At 43.5% G+C, this 24,597-nt stretch overlaps 1 protein-coding gene across 1 annotated transcript in view; it reads left to right on the forward strand.

The window, feature by feature from the left end:
* The first annotated feature begins 315 nt into the window (after positions 1 to 315).
* Positions 316 to 24,597, forward strand: part of DOCK3 (dedicator of cytokinesis 3) — a 188,187-nt gene continuing 163,905 nt past the window's right edge. Inside the window, 2 exon segments of the mRNA XM_058032100.1 lie at positions 316 to 404; positions 20,638 to 20,721. Of these exon segments, the coding sequence (XP_057888083.1) occupies positions 368 to 404; positions 20,638 to 20,721 (121 nt within the window). The 5' untranslated portion in view covers positions 316 to 367.

Consider the following 24,597-nt stretch of genomic DNA (forward strand, 5'->3'; position numbering starts at 1 on the left):
GAGAACCAGAACGACGAGGAGGGGGCCCGGGGCCGCCGAGCTCCGCGGGGCCGCCGCGTCGGCAGGGCCGGAGCCCGCGGGGACCGCGCGAGGAGAGGCGCCGGGCCGGCGGCGAGCGGCCGCGGAGGGGAGCGGCGCGGCGGCCGGTACCGCCCGAGCGGGCGGGGGGCGACCTCCCCCCGCCCCCCGGCAGCGGCGAAGCGACCCCTGAGGGCAGCCCCGGCCGGAGCGTGGGGCGGGGGCTGCCGGCGCGGCGCCCCCGCTGAGCGCGGGGGGAGGAGAAGCCGCCCCCGCTCGATGAGCGGCGCCCGCCCGCCCGCCGCGCTCTGCCCGGGGACCGGCGGCCGCGGCCGAGCCATCCGGCAGCATGTGGAGTCCCACCGAGGAGGAGAAATACGGCGTGGGTAGGTGCTGCCGCATCCCTCCCCCGCCCCGCTCGCCCCCTCCTCTCCCCTCCGGACCTCGGGCTGTGCTGTGCGTGTGGGGGGGCGGCCGTTCCCCTCCCCCGGGGCCGGCGGTGCTCGCGGCGCTGCCCCTCAGGTGGAGCCGGGATGGGGGCAGCGCTGCCCGCGGGGCTGTGGGGGCTGCCCGGCGCTGCCTCCCCTGCCCTGCCCGCACCGCTGGATGCGCTCTGCGTGCGCTTCGCTTCGCGTTATTTCCCGGAGCGCCGCCGCGGCGACGCCAGAGACGAGCGGAGTTCGGGGGCCCGCGCTGGGGTCGGGATCGCACAAATAATCAGAAAACGAGTTGCTGAGCCCTTAATCTACTTAAGCGCGCGGTTCCCTTTTCCCTGCGTTTCCATCTGCGGAGCGAGGCGATGTGTGGATGGAGTTGGGAAGGGGCCGGCGCTGCCGCGGTGTCTTTAGGGGGCGTCGCTGCTGCACCTGCCCGGCCGCGGGGACGGGGGCGGCCGGGCCGGGGGCTGCGGCGGGCCGGGAGCGGGGCCCGGGGCCTCCGTGCCTGCCGACTGCGCTGCTTTTTCCTTGTTTTGGGAAATCAGATTTTACAGCCGTCTGGCATCGTGGTTGCTCTAATCTGAGGCATCACCGTTGGCGGCTTTGGTTTGTTATTTTAGCGTGTAAATCCCTGATAAAAGCAGAAATGTTACATCTAATGAAGTGGAAGATACAGAATTTCTTTTACTTCGCTCTTGCTCATTTCGATTTAATTTTTTTTAAACTGTTGATTTGTATTATAATAATAAAAGCTACTACTGCTACCCTGATTAGTTACTTAAACGCCTCATTAAATTTATAGTTATCAGTTGTGCATATTGATTTCTAAGTTCCACAGTGTGTAGTGATGATTGATTTCTACAAAATATTTAAAATAGTATCAACAAATTTGCTACATGATCTGTTAACCGGAACTGTTAAAGTGGGATTTTGGCAATTAACTTGTGAGCAATTAGAAGCCTTAATGCCTCTTTGTTAAAACGCTTTCTGTTAATTTAATAATAAAAAAATACTTACTAATTTTTAATCTTGTACAGCAGATATTTTGCTTAGTACATCCCACTTGTCTTCATAGTAAAGAGAGATGAAGCAAATCACTTTTGTTTAAAAAAAATAAATTCAAATGCAGCATCAGATGAGAACCTGCAAGTGTAGGGTAATAAAAACAAGTGGCAGAAAATACCACCTGGGAGTCGTTGCTTCCAACCCTGTTGCTGTGTCTGTTGGTCACTGGGAGTATATGAAGTTAACAAGCCCTGATCCATCCCAGCTGGATGCACTCAGGAATAGCAAGCTGTTGTTTTGCTGGGGATTTTTAATGTAGTTGATGCTGGACTTTTTTTCATACCTCATCTGCTGGGCAGCAGCACCTCTGTTATCCTAGGATGAAACTGACTGCTGTAATTGTAATGGATGCTTCAGAAAATAATTATGTCTCCCAAATCTTGTTGTTTTCCTTCTGTTTCTGTAGTTGTTTTTCTTTGCCGTGTTGCAGGGTTTGATATTCAGTGTTTGTTTTTATGTTTGGCCCATGTGCTCAAACAAGAGAATCCTTGTTTTACCTTGATCCAAAAAACAGGTGAACTAATTTTTTTATGCAGATATTTGAAAAGAAAAGCTGGGAAATCTCCAGTAAGGTTGTAAACAAGTCTGGAAGAGGTGTGTGGAAGGGAGAGCAGTGAATGAAAACAAGTGTGATTTCAGTGATGTTCCCTGGGCTGCAGAATATTCCTCTAAGGATGGGGATTTTTCTTTTGCAGACAGCACACCTGTAGGCAGGGCTAAGGTAACAGCTGAGTCGTGCAAGTTTTGGTGGTCTCTAGGCAAGCTTTTTTCATTCTTGAGTAGCTTTAATTACTTTTCCTGTAATTGAAATTTGTTGATAATCCTCCAGAGAAGGAAAATAGGTGAAAAATGCTGCTTATACCTGGAGTTTAGTTACTACAAGTGAGGAGTGGCATGTCAGTTTTTCACAAGTAGATCTGTCATTGCTGGCTGGAAGGGTAATTTTTGTGCATTTTGAAGCAAATAGTCTGCAGAAAGTGTGGACCTGAGGGTTTGCTGCTGGGAGGTGCACTGGCAAAAAAATAAAAGGAGGGGGAGGGGAAATAGCAGTGTAAATTATCCTGATTCCACAAGTAATATGTGCAAAAATAATCTTCTTGGCATGAGTCAGTGTTCTGAGCTTATGCCTTTTGGTAGTTTGGGTTTGGCTAGAGCAGTCTCTGTCCAAAAAAACACTGTGGGTTTTCTCTGTGCTCCTGCTGAACCATGCCAGGTTTGAAGGTTTGCCTTTGGGTTAAGGCAATGAACTTTGTGTCCCTGTTGGTGGAAGCTGAGTGGGATCAGTTGTCTCTGCAGGTGGAGTACCACCAAGAGGTTTCTGGTGGAACAGGAGGGCACATCTGGGCACCCAGGCCCTGGCCACAGCTGTCCTTGTGTGCCAAGGCAGGGGACAGTGCCACTGAAATGCTTCATCCTGGTGCTGCTGTCTGTTGAAAGCAGGCTGTGCTCTGCTGCCTTACCTGTGTCTGTCAGAGCCATCATTCACAGAAATGATCCTTCAGACACCACATTCCCCTCTCAGCACCTGGTGTGGAGCCTCTGTGTTGTGCACTGCCTTCAGGGAGCCTCAGAGGCATTCCCTGTGCCTGCTGGGCCCTCAGCAGAAATGCTGTGCAGCCACAGGCCCTTGGCTGCAGGGCAATGGGACATTTCCTGATGGCACCGTTAGTGACATTTCCTGATGGCACCCTTAGTGCCCTGTGGCCAGCTCTGCAGCTCTCTGTGCCCACCTGCACTTACAAGGAGTTTCCCACACGTGCAGTTGTGGAACTCCATTGTAATGCCCAGTCCTCACACAGATCACTGCATGCATCTGCAGCAAAGATATTAAAAGATTGCTCAGGATATTTCTAAATAAATGAAACACTCTCCTAACAACCTTGAAGATCTTCCTTGATTTTATTTCTCAGCTGCTATAGCAACTACCTGGTGGCTGTTGTGAGTAATTCCCCTCTATTTAGAAATACTTATGTTCAGTGCCTGTGATCCTAACTCTGCTTTTAAAACTTGAGACTTGCTGAAGCAAAGCAGACAGTTCTTCCACAGGTGCTTGAGGTGGCCAGTGGTGAACACAATTAATAAGAATTCTGAGCTGATTGTTGAAGACAAGGCTCTCCAGCCCTCTAGTGTTTTAGCATTTTTAGAGCAGTCTCTCTCTCTAAGAAAATATTTATTGAAGTGATCTGATTAGTTAGTTTAATCTTAAAAAGCAAGTATTAAATATTAATGTATTAAAAGAAAAAGTTAAATAGAACTCTAGTAAACAACATTTGGCTGTAATGTGAGAGCTGATTATTTCATTAGACTGTCAGTTTTTCCTCTTTTATTTTTGTGCAAGGAGCATATTTTGGTGGCTTTCAGGAAAGTTTTTTTTTGTTTGCTTGTTGTTTTTTTAAAATTTGATTGATGCTGTATCAACAAGCCACTTTGTATGGCTGACCATATTAAATATGTATGTATGAAGTCATGGAGGAGAAGGAGAACCTGTCTGCATCAACAGAATCTGTTCTTAGTTTATTCAGAGAATTAGGGTTAAAATCTGTTGTTTTATTTAAAAATGCTTTTTAAATCTTTATTTTCACTGCTTGCTTGGTAACAATGAAAAATAAATCCGTAAGCACAAATAAATACAACTAAACTTTCCCTTGTTCTTACTAAGAAGGGATGGAACATCACAATGTCCTAGTTATGGTTTTGTACTGCAGCCTTTTGATCAGTATCTTGATTTTCTTTCTTTTTTTCCCCCTTGTCACTAGACCTTGGCTTGCACACTTCCAGTTCATATTTATGCTGGGACAAACAGGGCTGCAGAACTTAGAAAAGTCTTCCTTCCTTCCTTCCTCAGGGCTCTTGGCACAAGACCCTGCCTTAGCTGTTGACACAAGAGGCAGCTGCTGGAGGGGGCTGTGAGTGGCACTGTGGTTGCACTTGTTCACTGGAGTGGTTTGTTCCAGGTTTCAAAATGAAAAGTTTCAGAGAGGGAGAGAAAAGTCCCTCTCCCACATAAGGAAAATGCCCATTGTTTGGATGGAGGCAATATCCATCCTTGCATCAGGTGCTGGCTTAGGGACATAGGTTGTATTTCATTTTCTCTCCTGGGTGCCTGTGCCAGGGGATGTCACTGTCTGGCAGCAGGAGGGAGGTGACTAAGGATATTCTTCAGGGACTGTCTTGGAACCAGAGACAGTCAGGGATGCACTTGGAAACCTTCTGTGCTCTACTGCCTTGGGAAGTGCTGCTGGTACCTGGGGACTTGCTCAGGAAAAGGGGATGATCCAGGGATTGGAGTAATTTCCATTCACTACTTTGCTCCTAAGGGCCTTTTTTGAACCTGTAGGCCTTAAGAATGAGCAATGGAATTTGTCAGTCAGAGATGATAAAGGAAATGTATATGTGTTATTTAACTGGATGGGAATGAATCACACCTTGAAATGTCTCTGGAAAAGAGCAGCTCCCAGGATGCACCTGATGGGATATGATCATATGGACAGGAGAGGTTACTGAAGTGTCATTAAGTGTGGTGGGCAGCTTCAGCTCAGAGTAGGGTAAATCTGGAATTCTGTGGGTGCTGATAGAACTTGGAGATGAAATGTCCTCTTTTGGCCAAGAGATTAATGTATTTTAGCTTGTCTGTCCTGGAAAAGGCTAAGCCAAAGAATTGTGGTTAGACCAGCTCTCATGAAGAGCTGATTTGCAGAACTGGGTGAGAATTAACCTGTAAGATATCACTACTTTGAGATTATCTCAATCCCAGTTGTTCACAAATACATTGGCAGTAGAAATTAGCCCAAACTTTCCAAATACAGGAGAAATGAAGTTGAGAAGCTCACAAAGGCAAGAAGTGAGATGTGTATGTTTAACAGCTCATTGCATGGCTTGTATGGGACTGTGGGGTTGATCCTGGAGTAAGAAGTCATAGTAGCAGAGTATGGGTTTAAATTTGGATGATTTTGTGGGTTTTAGAGCAATTTTCTCAATTTCTTTGTTATTGTGCTGTATTAGGTATTCAGTTAAGACCTGCAGGACTTCAGCCACTGGCCAGTAGGGTGGGGGCAAAAGCACTTCCTCCCCAGGCTTCCCCCAGCACAGAAAGGATTTTGGTTTTAGAATGATTTTCTAGGGATGGAAACATTTTGATATTCAGGCTTTCTGTCCTCACTTAACAATACATCCAGTAACAAGAGACATTTGATGGTGTGAGTTGGCAATCTTGGACAACTTTTCCTCCATGTTTAATGGAAATAGGGTTGGGTGGGGAAGAACTTGAAATTGGAATTTCTGTGCATAGTAGTGCAGATTAGAAGCTTCTGACTTGCTGAAAAAAAGGTTAATCAGGTTCTATCAAGTGTTCCTTTTGTGCTTTGGGTTTAAATTCCTTGTTCAAGTGTTCAGAGTGAAATTAGTGAGGAAATGTAAAATAATTTCACTTTTGAACCACTTAAGGGATAGAAAATTGGTGTGTGGGTATGGGGTGATGGTGCAGGTTGTGGTTTGCAGCTGCATGTGGGAATAGAGGGAGGATGACTTTTTATTAGTCCTCTGAAAGCAAATTCCTTAGGGCAGAGTCAATGGAACAGCTCAGCTGGACAGGAGTCCCACTACCCTTGCAAAGCCTTTTGTGCAGCAGTTCTGCCCTTAACAAGTCAGACTCCAATGCAGACATCAGGGAAACATGTAAGGACTGTTACCAGAATTTGTAATTAGAAAATTCTCTACCACGTGTTTGCTGGCATTTCAAAGCCCATAGGAGGGGGATGATTGGGAATGAGGAAGTTTTCTGTGTTCATGTGCAGTGACATGTAGATAGACAGGCTTTAATGATTAACACATTAAATTGTTATTTGGAAATGGTTCTCATACAGAGGAGCTGGAAGAGCCTGATGGGACCAACAACTGGTGTTACTGGTGGCCATATGTATTCCATAGGTTTGTTCTCTTGAGAAACAGGAGCACTTTTCAGATGTGGCTGTGAAAACACCAAAGAATGGGAAGTCTGTGAAAAATTATTTAGCTCTTGAAGAGACTGATGCAACTTTTCCCTCCTTCTCCAGAGAAATTTTTCTTTAATTTGTGTGGTTCCTAAGTTTGTTGTGTTCCTCTCTCAGCTGTGCTCTGCACTGAGGAAGAGGCCAAAGGAAGCATACCATGGGATCTTGGTCCAAAACCAGCTGTGACTGACAGTGCTCCTTCCACTGATTGTTTTAAAGTTATGAAGCAACCTTAGTCTCACAACATTTCTCACTTTGTTCTGCTTCAAAATCTGTCTGCTCACTGAACCTCAGGGCAAATACAAAATATCCCACTCAAGTGCCTGATGTTAAAATCAAACCTCTGTTCAAGTTTTTCCATGTCAAAATGAACTTTGTGAGGTTTTCTGAGAGCCTGAAAGCATCTCTAAAGGTTTTTTGGCCATAATTCCTTCCTCTTAGACATGTTTTATTGTTTGTTCAAACAATATGTCCTTAGTCCAAACTTAGGGAATCTATTTGGGGGGCAGGGAGCTGAGGCTTTGAGCAGCCTGAGTGCTTTCCAGTGCAGTTGTGAGGTGATTACTTATTCCAAGGATAAGATTTCCCTCTGTCCCTCCTCAGCTTTTAACTACTTTTTCTTTTCTTGAGTCTTTCTGGATATTAAGCCTTAAGAAAAGCTTATGACAAGTGGTGCCAGCTAACTCTTGGTGATTAAAAGCAGGCCTTTGTGCTTTCAGAGGTAAGCTGCTGTTCTCTGAAACATCCAGACAAACCTTTATTTTTATTTCAGTGCAAGGAAGCTGGGGCACTAAATGCTTTAAGTGTTGGCAGTAGGCAGTTGATGGAGTGGTGAATTATTTTATTTTCTTTCTGTTGAATGTAAGTCCCTGAGCTACCCAAGGGGCCAGAGTGTAGCACAGAGTGCTTTGGCAGGTGCCTCACTGTTCTGGAAACCTCTTGTGGCTGTGTTTTTGAGCAGCAGGGCCCTTCTTCCCTCTCTAAATGTTTATCAACAAGATGTTTATGGGTACCTGCACTTTTAGTCTTCTGAACCTGATAAAGGAACCCTTGAGTTCATGTCAGAGAAACCCAGAACTGTTAAGTAGAAGGCAGATGCAAGCAGTCTGTGACTGTTTGGGTGACAGTGCACCAATGGGTGGGTGCTGGGTGGGCTGCCCAAACTGGTGGTGAAGGGAGCAAGAGAGCCTTTGATAGGAGGATATCTGTCAGTGCTGGATACTCCCTGTGGGGAGCAGTGGCTGTTTCCAGCTGACTCTGGATGTGGGGGGATAGAAGGAGATGCTTCTGTTTCTCACCTCTTCCCTTGTGCAGAAGAATGCCTGTGGCTGTGTCTGCAGAGCTGCCCACTTCACCTGGGCACTGCTTTGTGTGTGTGGGGCTGTGTTACATGGACAGAGAGTGCAGGCTCAGGTGAGAAAGTTTCAGCCAGAGTGGGACAAGGAATCCAAAAATATATGAATTACTGGAAAAAAGGGTTACTGAAAACTCTGGTTGGAACTTTGGTGCATCTTTGTGTTTGGTTTCTCTCTAAATGCTCATGATGTGAATGACCAGAGACCTGAATTTTGATAAACCAAAGATACAACAGTGTAGTTCTGCTGCACCTGTTAGAGCTGGATCAATATTTTTGTGAAATAGCCTTGCCCTGACATCTGCTGTTGCTGTCCAGAATGGAGCTGGACACTGCCTGTGGGCCTGGGGTGTGAGGGATGAGGGGAATCCTCTCCATGCTTGTTTAAAGGTGATGCTGTGAGGCCTTTCCTCCAGCAGGGATTGTTAGAGTGGGAGCAGCTGTCCTGGGACCTGGAAAGGTCCTGGCCCTGCTGTGTGTGCAGAGCATCCACCGGGGGCCTGCCTGCTGGGGAAGTGCATGGTGATATCCTCCCATCCATCCATCCACCCATCCATCCACCCATCCATCCCATTCCATCCATCCACCCATTCCATCCATCCACCCATCCCACCCATCCATCCCTCCATCCATCCATCCATCCATCCCTCCATCCCACCCATCCAATCCATCCATCCAATCCATCCATCCATCCATCCATCCATCCATCCATCCATCCATCCCACCCATTCATCCATCCCATCCATCCCACCCATCCATCCATCCATCCATCCATCCATCCATCCATCCATCCATCCATCCCACCCATTCATCCATCCCATCCATCCCACCCATTCATCCATCCACCCATCCCATCCATCCATCCATCCCTCCATCCCTCCATCCCTCCATCCCATCCCATCCCATCCCATCCCATCCCATCCCATCCCATCCCATCCCATCCCATCCCATCCCATCCCATCCCATCCATCCATCCATCCATCCATCCATCCATCCATCCATCCATCCATCCATCCATCCATCCCTCCATCCATCCATCCTCCTGCCTGCTGCTCCCTGCTGTGTGTGCAGAGCATCCACCGGGAGCCTGCCTGCTGGGAAGTGCATGGTGATATCCTCCCATCCCATCCCATCCCATCCCATCCCATCCATCCATCCATCCATCCATCCATCCATCCATCCATCCATCCATCCATCCATCCATCCATCCATCCATCCATCCATCCATCCCATCCATCCCTGCATCCATCCATCCACTGATCTGAAAGGAGGGACCACTTGTTTTTCTTTTTAACAGCTAAGTGTTTGGTAATCTCTGTGATCCCAGTTTATGGAATCCCAGGGGTTTATGCTTGTGTTTCAAGCACTGGTCTGGCAGAAACAGCTTCTCTTTAGACTCTGGGGCAGAGGAAGTAGAAAATAGGCTTCTCTCTCTTTCTTCATCACAGCAAGGCCCCAAACTGCAACTACTGATCTTGTTGGGTTTGTTTGGTTTGGTTTTGCCTTTTTCTCCCCCACTTCTGGAGTGACTGTATTTCTGGCAGAAGACCATATTCTCCTTTTAACAGGGGAAAAATAGTTTATGAAATAAAAACAAATAATAACAACAACAACAACAACAACCACCTGTGTGGAGAACACAAAAAGAGAAAAGGAGGCTTTCCCCAACATCTCAGATGATGTTGGTAGCATTAAATAATGTATGTTTGCTGCAGTAAGGATTGGAAGAATTAAAAATTGTGGAAAAAAAAGCATTTTCAATTTTGTCAGTCAAATGCTTTTTTCCTTTTTTTGTATTTTAGTTGCAAACCAAAAAAGTCAAAGTTCTTATGGGTGGATTGACAGGTTTCATAGATGTCTTCAGCAGAGTTGTTGTGTAGCAGCCAGTACAGGCTGACTCTATTTATAGAGTTTTCAGCTAAAATGCAGGAGCTGTATGCTGTTAAATATACTTTTATAAATCTGCCCTATCCTCCCTTCCTGCTACTCATTGAAAATGTGCAAAGTGACCATAAATGCCCAGGGAGCTTTAATGTGTTGAGAACTTATTGAACAGATAGGAGATGTGAAAGTCTCAGGCTGTAGCCTGTGCAGAATGGGACAGGCTGGAAGGTGCTGTGGGGTGATCCCTGAGGCTTTGCTGTGTGAACATGAGCCAGTGGTGTTCTCCTGTCCCTGGCTGTGTTCCTGGGCACCAGCATGGTGTGGCAATGCTCTCTTCCTCCTTTAGTTGCTCCTGGGCTGCACCTCACAGTATGAGGGGTGAGGTGAGGAGGGGGGAACACGGGGAGAGAGGAGGGTCTGTGAGTTCCAGGCTGGTACAAGCTGGGAATGGAGCATAGGAAAGGGTTGGCTCATTATTGGAAAAGGCTCCCAATATTACCAGTTAGATTGTGCCCGGGCCAGTCTGACCCTCGCTGCTGGGCCAAAGGCAGCAACTGCGGTGTGTCACCCCAGAGACACCTTGGCTTGCTGGTGGTTGCAGCTGGGCACTGAACAAGTCCAGGCTTGTTAGGAACCCTGTTTACCTCAGGAGGAATGGCTTCAGGCGATGGTGAAGAGAAAAAGGAGAGGATTCTGCTGGAGGGTTTAATGTCCAGAGGTTTATTCCATGGTTACAGAGGTCTGAATGTGAGCAACTGCTCCAACAGAATACAGCTGCATGGTCTGATTCACCTTTAAGCTCAGGGACAGGGGGAGGGGAGGTACAGGTGAGCCACCAACCAGGTGAGAGGGGCAGGGTCTCAGGGGAAGATGACACCCAGACAGGCCAATGACCCCTGGGCACAGGGGCATCCTTTGAACTTGACCAACCACACGACGCCTTGCTGGAATGTTCAGCCTGATTGACAGGACTCACTCAGCATGGGGGCAAGGGGGAAGGGAGAGAGGTATAGGCACACCTGGGGGAATGACCTGGAAGGCCAAAATGAGACATTACAGCACACCACAACAGCTCATGGAGAGCAGCTGTCTGGGGAGGTGCAGACACTTCTCAGAGCTGCAGGGTGAAAGGAGGAGCTGTGGGGGTGAATTCCAGTCAGGGACAGTGATTCCCACAGTGCATGTGGGAAAGCCCTGGAGCAGGGTGCCTGGAGAGGTGCTGCAATCTCCACCCTCCAGGAGAGACAAAACTTGATTGGTTTCTTACCTTGTTTCTGGTGTTGAACAGTGAGGTGTTCAACAGGCTCACATTTCAGCCTGTGGAACGCAGCAGTGCGGAGCAGCTCCTCACCTCTCTGGGCAGAGCCAGCTGGGTTTGGAAAGAGGGAGAAGGTTTCAGAAACTGAAACAGCCTTTGCTCTCTTTAAAAGGGAGAAAAAGCCTGCTGCATTCAGTTTCTGCATAGAGACAATGATGTATGGGTGAATGAACTGAGGGAAGAGAGTGACAGGAAGAGGATGAAGTACCAGGATAGATCCTTGCAGAGCTGGGAGCTCAAGACCAGTCCCTTAGCACATCTAAAGCAGTGGACAACACTGTGGGTTTTGGTCCCTTCCTTCTCTCCCACCTCCTGCCACCAGGATGTGCAAAACTATTTTAAACAGCTCATGATTTTTCAGCCCAATCTCTATTTTTATCTTGGAGGGCAGGGGAAGGATGCTTGCAATCCTTTGCTACTGAATGATCACCTTTCTTCTCAGGCATCTGTTTCTTTTTTTGCAGGAATATTGTCCTGGTGCTGCTATGACTCAGTAGAGAGAGGCGGTGTTGCTAGGCAGCGGGTGAGCACTCTGCAGATGCCATGTGATGGCAGTAAGCTGCCTTGGAATAATCCATTGGTGGCAGTATTCCTGGCTGGGGTTCTGTGCTGCACAAAGAAAGAAGCATCTCTGACAGGAGCAGATGCTGCCTAGCAACTGCCACTGCTCCCCGAGCAGCCTGAAATACCTTCACTTCATTGTGCTGTAATTTGGGCACTGCACAGCACCCAAAGTGTGATGCCTGGCTTTCAGTGCTCAGGGATATTCTTCTTCATCGAGATCTGGCATAAAAGTTCATAAAGACCATTAATAAGGTCAAAAAATTTTTGCCCTCTTCTAAATCATGTCTTTTGTTTAATCTGTACTCTTCAATTGTAATGTTTGGATGGCTTTTAATCAGCTTTTGATAATCTTTTTTGTGTGTGTGTATTACATTAGTGCCTGGCAATTCCAATCGGATTAGAGCCCTGTTCTGTGTCATGTGTACCAGTGCACTCTGCAAGAAATGCTCCTTCTGCAAAAACTTCATGTTTCATTTGGGTTTTTAAGGTGTAATTGGTTATATCCTCTCTTCCATATCTAAATTATTCATTTTGTCATCTTGCTTAAACACAGGACTGTTTTAGAAGTGCTGTTCCCTGTATTCTTTGTGGATGTACTTACTGAATAAGGCCTGCACTTGCAAATAAATCTGCAAGTCTCAGATTCATTTCTGGCAAATAATTGAAACCCTCACCCACAATTAATAATTTAAATACTTGGAAGGTGTATTGTGAGGGTGAAAACATTATAGCAGGTATTTGTAGAATAAAATGGAAATGTTTTTCTTTTCATTTCCTCATGGTTCTGCTCCCTTGTCAAATATTATCAGACTCTAACTGTGCAATCTATGAAGCTGCCAGGTTTAATCAAGCAGTTCCACAAAGGAAAAAAATTAATCATATTGGCCTTTAATTTTGTTATAAAAATGTGAAAGGTTTTTTTTTTCATCACAAACTACATCTTTTTATTTTAAATTATTAAACCCACAATTTTCTGAGTTCAAGAACTTCTTTTTGTTGGGAAAAGGTCTGTGGTTCTGAGAGAGGCTCAGACTGGAAGGTGTGGGGAGGTTTGGGAAGTATTAATTCAGTGCTGCCGTGGGCGTGGTTGTGCAACACAGTTGCCTCACAGAAAGGTAAAGCTGAATCTGCCTCTCCCTTGTCCTCTGTGGGATAATTTGTGTCAGTGCTGGTTTTCCTGCCCAGTCATCCTGTCCTGGCCTGGAGACTGTTCCCTCTGCCAGCCCTAAATGCAAAAAATCCACATCTGCTCTTCTTGGAAAATGCATTATTAAGCAAAGGTAGCTTAGAAAATTCTCAAAACACAAATACCATGGAGTGGAAGAATAAAAATTGTTCTCTCACTTGTTTAATACAATTCCTGGGAGTGTTGGTGCACAGGAGCCAAACAAGTGAACCCCCATTTCTGTGATGGAAGAGTCGTGTGGAGTTCTGGGCTCATGGGGCTGTTAACAGTGGGTGTGGTTCCACAACATTTGGGTGGCTCCATAGAAGAAAATTTATAGAAAATGCTACTAAATACATATATAAAATTAGTACAAATAAAAACCTTCTTTTAGGAAGGCCCAGTCCACAGATGTCTCAAGTTGGAGGAAGCCACATCTTTGCCCTGTTCTAATACCCTTCATTCTCCTCCTTTTAGCTTCTGTTAGGGAAAAGTTGTGGGATTTAGAGCCATCTTTGGGCTCACCTGGTGACTCTTGGTTTACATGGAGCCTTTATCATCACCTGGGCATTACAGGGAAGAAAATAAAGTTTATCTTGTTCAGCTCTTAAACCTAGCATATATTGTGCCATACTAGACACTTTTAATAGCTGGATTAATTGGAAAAATTATTTCAGGGAAAGAGACATGCTCATCATAGTATTAGTTTATCAGTTTGGAGTAATTCCATTATTTTCTTAAATATAAAATATTAGCTCATATGATAATGATCTAGTATTTAATTCAATCTTTAATACTAACCAATCTAAATCAATCTTAAGCTCAGGGACTGACTTGTGTTCGGTGTTAACTGGTGACAATGAGTAGCAGTTGAATACAAAATGCTGTATAAGGACTGTGAAATTTCAGTTTGTGTTTACCCTAAGTAAACACATACTCCACATTCTTAGAGGTGTGAGTTTCAAACATGCTCATGTGTTATAAAGCATAAATGACACCGGCACAGAGCTTGGGAGCTCTGACGTTTGTAGCACAGAGCACAGTTCAGTGTCTGCTCAGTGTGATTGTACCTTGTCAGGGTATTTTGGGTATGGAGCAATACAGCTGCAGCTGTGCCTCTCCCGTGTGTTCTGCCTGCCATTCCTCCTGCAATGGGTTTAGTTGAAGATCTGCTGAGGGATGGTCAGTGCATAATCTGAATAACTGCAAGCTGAGTGCAGTACACTCAGTCATTTTTATAAAAATTTAATTACATACTTTAACCTGAACCACTTGTTCTGCAAGTGTCATCTAAAAATATTACAAGCTACCAGAATTTTAATAAGGCAGATAATAATATTACAATGAGTTGAGAACTGGAAAAAACTGTCATGAAGTCCAAGAAGATCTATCTTTTGTAAATGGAGATGTGTTGAAAATTCAAGAAATTACAATTCCCCCCCATATTAACCCATAGAGTTCATTAAATCATGGCCTTACCAACATCTTATGATAAAGAAAAATCCAAATGTGATTTAGCATATTGGATCTGTTCCAGAAGCAATGATTTCTATTGTGAATGTGAAAATCTAGGAAATAAAAAATAATTTTTAAAAGCCCAATTTAATGATTTGGAGACACATAGTCTAGATTTGGAAAAAGAAACAATTAAACATGGAAAGCTCTTGAACTGATTTTGTTTCTCAGCCCTTACTTAAATAAGTCCTCCTTATTTTCATTGTTACATCTTGGACAGTAGGGAGGGAAAGGGTTCTGTTCCTTTATGAAAATAAACAAATTACTCATGAGCTGAACTGATATTCTGTAGTGTAAATAGAACATTATGCAAGATCAAAATATTTTTGTAGTCTTCAGTGAAATGTGTAGAAATAGGTTAAAAAAATAAGAAAGTACATGAGAAGGCATATTGCCCTGTCAGTTCATTGCATAACTTTGTGCAAACGCTAAGAAAAAAAATCATGTTTTAAGGGGATGAGCAGCTGGATGTGTTGGGCTGGGTGCTTCTCTGGCATTTCTCTGGTGTTGTCCTGGGTTTTCCCACTGTTGGTGTGACAAATGTGACACATTTCTGTTACTGTGCTTGTCAGGGCATTGGCATCCATTGGGAAGGGAAATGGTCAGCGGCAGCATTGCAGCCCAGGTGAGACTGGGCGGGCGGGCTGGGGCACGGGAACCTGAACTGGAAAGGATTTTAACAGCAAGATACATTTTCAATTTTATCACCGCAAAAATGAAACCACTTCTGTGGCTGGCAGCAGAAAGCAACAATGACGCAGGTGAAACCTGATTCAGCATTTCTGTGTGAGTTGTGCTCTCCTCTTTGCCGTGCTGGAGTTCGGATGGGTCCCAAAGCAGTCACTGGCCCAGGACAGAAGCTCAGGCGGTGCCCGCTCGATCATGCCCGCCCTGCAGCCCCGTGCCAGCCCCGAGCCTGCCCCGGCCGTGGGGGTGGAGCTTTCCCCGGGCCCCGCTGCTTCCTGGCACGGGGCAGAGCGTGGGGCACATCCCTGGGTTTGTCCTGTTGGCTTTGGAGCTCCAGTGATTATTTCATTTCTGTCACCCACGGTTTCTCATGAGGACTTCCACCGTTTGTGCACTGTGTGGAAAAGTACTTTCATTAAGTTCTGAACTCTGCTGCTTCATTTGGCACTGCTCTGCTTTCTGAACTGTTAGAGGTGGATAGCAACAGTTCCCTGTGCACCTTCTGTCAGTTCTCCCCTCTCCACCCTTTCAGCCTTCCTGGTACAGAAGTCCCATCGTGGTTAACAATCAATCACATGAAAGTCTTCATTCAGTCCTTGCTATGTTCTCTCTCACTTCTTTCTACCTGTTCTTATGCTGTTCAGTCCTTTTTGGCAAAGGGGAAAATGGCTCATGGGGTTCATTAGGAATTTTATGCAGTACTGTGGGTAATAGTGCCTTCTCTTTTTCCCCAAGACAACATTCTGTGTGATGTGGGGTGGTCTCTGACAGTGGCTGAGCACTGAGTTTTATGATAAAACCTCTGACACTCCAGGGTTCCACTCAGTGTGGCACTAGCAAGGGAGGGGATGATGATTTTGTGTGTGAGGTGAGGATTGGTCATCCCTCATGGAATGCTATGCAGGTGAACTGAACACTGCTCATCTGCCAGTCCTACTTGTGGAGCTTGGGTCAACCTATAGCTCTTTATTACTCTGAATAGCCTCAGTGGCCTTATAAACTTTGTGGCTTCTCTAAACAATGAGATTTTTTTTATTATTTAGGAATACTTGAAACAGGAAGGATTCCAACAGAGATCCCTTCAGAGCTTGCTGCTCAATCTGTCCTCACTAAGGGAAATGGCTCTTTTATTTCACACCACTTTGCTGATTATTTATCTGTGCTAACACCTGCCCACTTTATCACAGCCAAGTGCAGTTTCTCCAAGAGCTATTGACAGGGGCTGTTTGAGAACATAGTTTGTAAAATCTCCTGAATTGTATCAATGGGATCATCTTTGTTCACAAAGCAAGGAGCTCTTTAGGTGGAGCACAGGAGGAGTCAGAGCTGTGCAACGATGCATTGGCTTAACAGGTCCCGTTTGACTTTTGATGCAGTTTCTCTTCTGCTGGAGACTTGCAGTGCAGCTGTTTATATTACACTGTGTCAGGGCGTATCCATGGGCAAGAAAAATCTGTCATCTCTTGGACCCTTGACTTTTGAAACCATCATTGCAATGCCATCTGTTCTTATGTGTTGTACCCCACAATCCCTTGGTGTGTTCTGGTACAGCATGAGGGTCACTGCCTGTGTGAGCTGGGCTGTGCCTTTCTTACTGATAAATTGCAGAGGTGAAGAGGGAAGGATTTCCTTTGCTGTGGTCCAGTTTAAGTCCCACAGATAAGGGACTTCAGTCCTGGAGATAATTCCTGGATCACATGGCATGTGGTGCTTTTTCAAAGCTTTCCTCTTTAGTCAATGTTGGCTGTAACTGCTGGCTGAAATGACTTGGTGAGGGGAACTATGACCTCCTTATAGAGCTGAATGATGGCAAGGGGCTTCAGATCTGAAAATGGATATTAAATATTTCAGCAGTGTGTCCTGGAGTCCAAGGGATCAGTCACATCTGTAAACTGGTGGGTAAAGGCTTTGCTTTGTGCCTGTTTGGATGATGTGTTACTTGTGTGTTCTGGTGCCCGAGGACATGGATCTTGTAAGAAATGATGGGAACTTATGGATGGATGGACAGTTTGTAGGTGATCATGTTGGGTAAAGAATTTCTCTTTACATGGAAAGGAAAGAAATCAGTTGTCAGAGTGCTCTCTGTAAATGGTTTTCTTCAGAGTAGTTGAATTACTCTGTATTTCTTATTTATATTTGTGATTGTATTTTTCAAATAATGCTGCTGAGAAGAACTGTGTACCTAAAAGGGACTCTATAAATAAGGTTGTCTTACATAATGCATTTTTAACTTAACAAATGAGTAACATCCATAACTTTTTGGAAAGTAACTGTTGGAATAATAAATCAGACTATAAAAGAGCCTTAAATTTCTGTGATTCGGTCATAGTCCACGAGTTGTTTTTACCATTCTTTTTTATTTCAGAAATGTTAAAGTTTGTTCTTGCTACACAGTGGAGCAAGACATTTTGGTCTATTGGGTCAGTTTACTTGGGTTCTTTAATTTTTCCTGACTTCGATTCAGCGTGGCTGGAAAATAATTTACTCTTGAGATTTGTCTTGCACTGTTCTGATAATACCTATATTGCTATTCACCAATCCTATGGATTGATTATAAAAATTTTCAAACAGAAGAGACTAACATAATTTATTGATGATTACAAAAGGAATTAGATTCAATACTGTTGTATTGAGAATGAAGGGGGAGTGTTTTGTATGAGAATTAAGTTTCTAATTGAGTATGATCACAAAGATTGTATCTAGAGCTGATGGAATCAGTTGATTTCTGTTTTGTAATTTTTGCTTATTTAGTCTTTTTTTGAGTGAAGTAGACCTAAGAAAAGAGCTTTGTTTATCTTATGAACAGAATGCTCTGAATTCTGAAGAGCCAATCACATATTGTACAGTCCTTCTATCAGATGTTCTTTGTGTGACCAGTAGAATCCTATTAAAAATGGACAGTTTGTATCTGTAAACTGACACATCTGTTAGAGTCACTTTCTATAAGACTAAATATATTCAAGTCACCATTCCTGACCATGTTTTGAAAAATTGTTCTGTCAGCAATTGAAAAAAACCCAGTACTGTCTTTTCCTGGTACCTTTCCTTTAGCTTTTATTCCAAACCCACCTGTAGTTATTATATAATAGGCAGATATTTGATAGCCGAAGAACTGGTGATTTCTGTCCCAGCTGCATCCTTGATTCAGTAGCTTTAATATAGTAAATAATTGTCACAGGAATTCAGCTGCTGTTTGTCAATTCAGAGCACCTAATGCAATGTTAGCATGCAATAATGTTTTCAGAGTTACTGTTTCTTGTTGGGCTTGGCTGAGTAAGAGCAGTTGAGTTGTTTTTCCTCCATGATTTAACTTTTCTATTGTCTACAACCAGTAACACCCACCAGTCCCATGAGTGGTGTCTCTGTCATGAGATCCATGGCATGTTCAGAACAGATGAAAATGGTCTGGAAGCTGGCTTTTAATATTATCATGCCTGTATTAATTCCTCAAATTATTAATGTATCTAAAATGACTCTCATAAATGAATATCTTATTACTGTATTAACACTTCTCCATTTTATTTTCTGATGTTTTCAAAGGTAACTTTTTACTCAAGCTGTTTGAAATTCCCCTTTTTGAGACATAGATGAATTTTTTTAGTGGTTTTGTTGGTTTGAACTAAAAAAAAATCACATTTTAATACAGGACTTTGTGGTATTCTGCAAATCAACTTGTATGTTCCTAATTCGGTAAAATTGCAAATTAGAAGAAAGAAAATGTTTTCTGTATTTAAAGGATCCAGCTTTGTAAAATACTGAAGAGGCAAAAAAAAAGAGGGAAAAGCCATTGGAGGTTTGATAATGTCCTGCCAGTTCATCATTTCAGTTGTCAGTGTTCCTGCTCTTTGGGAGAGGCTTTCAGTAGTTTTTCTTTGGTTGAAATCCATATTTATGATTTCTTCACGGGTGAAGAATGGATGCAGAATGCTGATGAGCTGAGTTTTTGTTGGATTATGCTGTCTGCATTATTCCAGTCTGGAGCCAGTTGTTGTGTTTCTCCTGCCTCTGATGTAAACAAGAATTTAAAGCCTCATTTAACTGACGGTGACTTCTGCTGGGCCATAAGAGCTGAGAGAGCAGTTTAGGCTTCTTGATGAAATTCTGAGTTCTTAGCTCTTGGGATTAAATCCTGCATTGAGTCTCACTGGGGAAATGCAAGCATTTGGTGCCATTTGGTTCCCTTCAGATCTTTTTTTCACTCTTTCTTGTGTTGGCCTCATGTGGGTGTTTGCCTGATGGGTGTAGTTAGTTCTTCCTTTCCCTTGCCCATTATGAAGTGTGTGCAAAGGGTTAAAATGCAGTTTCGTTCTGGTGGAAGTTTTGTCTCTGCATTTCTCATTATTTCTTAGAAATCCAAGGTTCAAGAGCCCAATCTCGTGGTACATGGTGGAGTCCTGGGTTCCCTGGTGTTCTTCAGCTTCATGTGCAGTCAGAAGGGACTCGTGGCATGGGAGGATCTTTAGGGAGGAGCTGGACTCAGCTGCTTGGAGCATGGTGCTGGGAACTCCAGGGCCGTGGGTTTGATCCCTCTGTGGGCCATTCACTTGAGTTGGACTCACTGATCCTGGTGGGTCCCTTCCAGCTCAGAATATTCTGTGCAATGTACAAATGTGCCTCCATCACACGGGAGCACCTTGACCGCAGCTGGAGTGTTTGCATTCCGAGGGGAGTGAATGTCCACCTTAACTGGAGAAGGGGATGGTGCCCACTGGGGGTCACTGTTTCTGCTCGTGCAATTCCTCTTGGAATGCTCCGGGGTGTGGAGGTGACAGGGGAGCTCTCCTGGGTGTGTTTACCTGGAGCAAGGTCCTGGAGTGCTGCATTCACTCTGGGCCTGGGGCAGTTTTTAATGCTGGGCCTGGGGGCAGGTAGGACCTTACCTGCAACTCGCCCTTGTTTGAGGGAACTGCCCATGTTCATGTCCCTCTTGTATTTTGATAAATATAGCTGAAGAATATATCATTATATACTGTGAATATTTAAAACTTCTTTTAAAAAACAAGTTTAATTTAGTGATTTTATTTATTGTATTAATATTTTCTGAAACATTTAGATAGGTTCTTATTTTCCCTGGTTAATGAAAATTAAGGATACCTGAAAAAATAAGATGCTTTATCATGTTAGATAGTGCTTATGAAAAGAACAGATTCTTATGGATCCTTTTGTATGTCTGCTGAAATATAATATATAGTATTATAGGATTTTTGCAGTCTATTAGATGCACAGATTATATTTGAAATAGTCTCAGCTTGGAGAAAAGTAATTGTTGGAGTTGATTTCCTGTTTTAATCTCTGCAATTTGGGCAGCCTTGTTCCATTGATGGGTTGTGGAGTAGAGTAAGAATTGTGAGACAAGGAAATCTTTGTATGCAATATGAATCAGAGGTTGCTGATTAAAGTGATTACAAGCCTTGCTTAATTTAAATTTTTTTTAAAAGCTCAGCTTTTATGGTGTTGTTGATCTTAATTTCCAATAAGGGCCGGAATAAACACACCTGATCAGGAAAAGTTGGCTGACAGGTTTTCTGGGCAGCTATGTAAGAGCTATTTTTATGCAGGGAGTGAGCTAAAGGGCTATGCTTAGAAGAAAATTCACACAAAGATCCAAGCCTCATATGTCTCTCTCTTTCCCCACCCTCCAGTGATATGCAGCTTCCGAGGAACTGTTCCGCAGGGCTTGGTCCTGGAACTAGGTGAAACTGTCCAGATCCTGGAAAAATGTGAAGGTAAGTGTGATGGCCAGGAAGGAACCCCATTTTCCATGTGAGAATATACCAATATCTTAATCTAGCAGATTTTAATAAGTTCTTTGGAAATCATGATGCATCAAATCAAAGCACTTGAATAAAACCTACTCTGACCCACTTTCCGTAGGAAAGGCTGAGTGCTCTTGGCACTAATCCAGTCTGATAGGGGGTCAGTGTGTTTGAAGTTAACCATCTGTCCAGAAAATCTTGAACCCTGACCTGATTGTTGTATTGTAACTGGGTCTTACACTGAATTTTCATCATGTAAAGTACAGAATCAGTATCTTTTTTTTACTGTATTTTCTCAGTGTTACTGTTATGCATTTCTATTAAGTGTATCAGTTTAATTACTTAAAAACATCTGAGCAGGTGGAAAATATTAGTTATTAAATAGATTTGCAATATCAGAAAAAATGTAAAAAATATGGGTTTAGGGGGATTTTTCGGAATTTATTTTTGATGTGTATTTTTGTACTTAAAGCAAAATGCCATTGTAAATTTTCTAGTTCTTATGTGGCTGAAGATGTCTGTGTGTGAATAAATCGAATGTCCTAATGCTCTGCTTTATTCACAATGAAGAATGTGATTGAAGTTCTATGTAAAAGGAAAATTATTCTTATCCTAACGTTCAAGCAAGTGTTGTAAAACGTGTCTGGTGAAAAATAGGTTGACAAGACACAGTAACAGTACATGTTTCACTGTAGTCTGAGGTGGAATAATGTAACCTTATTCCTGAAGTGCTGAACAAATTCAAAACCCAGATCCACAAATTTGAATTCCAAATTAACATTCCACAAAGTTGTAGATGTGGGGTTTTGTTTGTTCAGTTTAAAGTAATTTTTCATCTCCAGTGTTAATCTTGCTCCCCAGACCTTCTGCAAGCTCTGCTTTGCCTCTCATGCCTGGAACTGTCTTTTGCTCTTGATGCTTTTTCTTGTACTCAGGTGTTTGTTTTCCCGCTGACTTAACTCATCACAAAAAGTCACCTTCTCTATGCTAATTTTTCTAGTAACGTACGTTTGTAAAAATTCTCTTGAATGAGAGCTTTGCAGTGCAGTGGAGAAAATTGCCCACAAAGAAGCTTGCTGTAAACAATCCCATGCTTTTTTATAAACCACAAATGCTTTGGTGGGCTAAGCTGTGCTCACACACTGAGCACAGATTGTAATTATTCTACCAGGTCTTGTAAATTAGAACGTGGTGCAAGCTCAGGAAAAAATTATCCCTTTGCTTAGGATGGGATAAATCTAAGGGAATTAAACACTGTATGACTGAAGCAGTCATGGTATTTTCCAACCATTTCTGGGAAATTTTTAAAACTGGAAAATAAAAGCATGATCTCCAAGGAGCAGGTTTTTTATGGAAAAGCAAGTGGATAATCCAACTTGTCTTTACAGTGTTAAAATAATTAGGCTTTGAATATTTCCTTTGCTGGTAGTTTTGAGAATGATTCCTTAAAAACAATTCATGCCAGTCTTCAAATTGCTGAGAAAGGTGGTCTCAGACAGGGTTTTCCTGGATGGAAGATGGTTTGTACAGAATTTTTTTGGTTTTGCATTTGAAGCCCTCCATCCTGTCATTTTGGTTGAGGTGCCTTTACCATGGACTTTGTGTATAAAAAGATAGATTAATTTTGATAATAACATCTGGAACTCCACACTATGAAACTCATCTGAATATTCAGATGGTCTGTGCTGCAGCTCTTGCATGTGTGAATTATGCAAAAAAGCACACTAAATGTGCAAAGCAGACTCTTAAAAGAGGAAAAAAAAGCAGTTGCTTTTTAAGCATCCTTGTCAAAGTGGTTGTTTAACAGGGTCCTCTACTTCTGCAGTCTTTGCTGGGGATTCTTTTGTGTAGACAGACTGGATAAAATAATGTTAACCCACACAAAATAAGGGTCACTGCTGTGAGAGTCACAGGAGATCCATTGCTGTTTCAGCTTCACTTCTTGAATAGTTTATGCATAATTGTCTGCAGCAGGGATTTTTCTGTCTGGGTTGGAAAGATTCACATGCACAAAAACTTTTAGTGATGTGAGCTATGATTTCAGAGATTCAACAGAGAATTCAAGGCTGACAAAGATTCAAAGAGTAGCTGTACTTGTGAATGTGCTTAATTTTAATCATAATAACTTACTGAATAACTGTATTTGTATTATAAAAGAGCAAGTGCTCTTCTGTAGTGATTGGTGTAAGAAGCAATCCCTGCTTTTAGAGCAATTGAATGAAAGAGGAGGGAATTTCCTATTTCAAGATTCTGGGTACCACTGCAGCTAAGTTTTATACATATTTGCAGAGTAAAGAAACAAATGTAGGTGCATACACACACCCCCACATACATGTATTTATCTCTAAAGTTAATAAATATAAATATAACTACCAACTGATAGCATGTTAAAAAGTATTGTGGTTGTCTATGCATTTTTAAAATGAAATAGAGTTGATGTTTTTAGTTTGGATCTTGTTTACATGCTTGAAATTGGAACTTTTGGATTTCCCCAAATTTGTGTGCCTGCTCCTCTGTGCGCCTTCATACCAAACCACAAATATGTAAATCACTGGATTTTACCCCTTCCTAAGTCTGACAAAGGCCTCCCACTGCCCACTATTCCAGTAAATAAACCCCATGGACCTGGTACCTGCCTCTCCTCTGCAGCTGCCAAAGGCTCCACCTGTGTTTCCATCAAACACACACCAGCTGCAAGGCACGAGGTGCTACCAGGGAGGTTTTGTAGTTACTGCTTTCACAAAGGACCCTCAGATCCTCCACTGGTCTTGCTCAAAGGTTAGAAATGTTCATCAAGCCCCCCCTAGACCTGTGCTTGTCATTCACAGCTTTCCCCCTCTCTGAGCCCTTCTGCTGTGATCTTGGCGCTGAGGGAGAACTGAAACACCAAGTGGAGTTCTCTGCTCTGCCTGCCGTGCCTGGAGGAGCTGGAGGGGCATTAGTGTGGCACTGGAAATGCTGAAAGATGGAGTTTTCTTTTGTCAAGTGGCAAAGTATGAGCACACTCCTTGTTTGAAACACTCATTTGCACTGTGCATTCTGAAGAACACTGTGTCTTTCGAGTCACATGGCCATTGCCCTGCCACAGGCAGTGGCTGTCAGGAACTAGAGGCATTCAGACTAAATTTAAAATGTCTGTTTTGTCCATTTGTTTTTATTGCTAGAGGGCAATTTTCTTTAGATTAAAAATGCTATAACTTCAGTAACTGTAATTATTACCTTGAGAATTTTGTATATTCACTGAAGAATGGAAACACCAGCTGATGCCTGAAGCACCAGTTAAAAGAATATTATCTTACCCATGCAAATTCTGCTAGCCACACAAATATTTATCTACATGGTTTTCATGTGTGTACTTTATTAATTGTATTTTTTAACCATGCAGAAAATATATTTAAAGTTATTCCAGCAGCGATGGCATGGTCAAAATAAGTGTTTCTGGTATTTGGAACACTTAAGCAGCAGATATAACTTGCAAGTAGGGTTTAAAAAAAATCCTTGATGAATTCATTGTGCTTGAGAAGTGATGCCTTTGCCATGCTTCCATAGGGATGAGGGAGGAGTCCCACTCCAGGCTGTCAGTGCTGTGGGAGCCCTGCAGGTTTCCTCCCATCTGAGGCAGGAGCTCACCTATGACTGCCTGGGCCCAAGTGACTCCTTCCCAATCATTTGTGTGTGGCCTGAGGAAGATGTCTCCAGTGAGAGATCCATTTTCCTGTTGGTTTTCCCCCTCCTTTTCATTCTTTTTCCCCTCTTTGCATTTTGTGGGATGTGCCCATGGAAGCGAAGCCTCTGCTGGCTCTCACCTCTGCTGCAGCAGATCTTGCCCAGTTATTGAAAGTTTCC

The sequence above is a fragment of the Melospiza georgiana genome, chromosome 11, assembly GCF_028018845.1.
Source record: "Melospiza georgiana isolate bMelGeo1 chromosome 11, bMelGeo1.pri, whole genome shotgun sequence".
Lineage (NCBI taxonomy): Eukaryota > Metazoa > Chordata > Aves > Passeriformes > Passerellidae > Melospiza > Melospiza georgiana.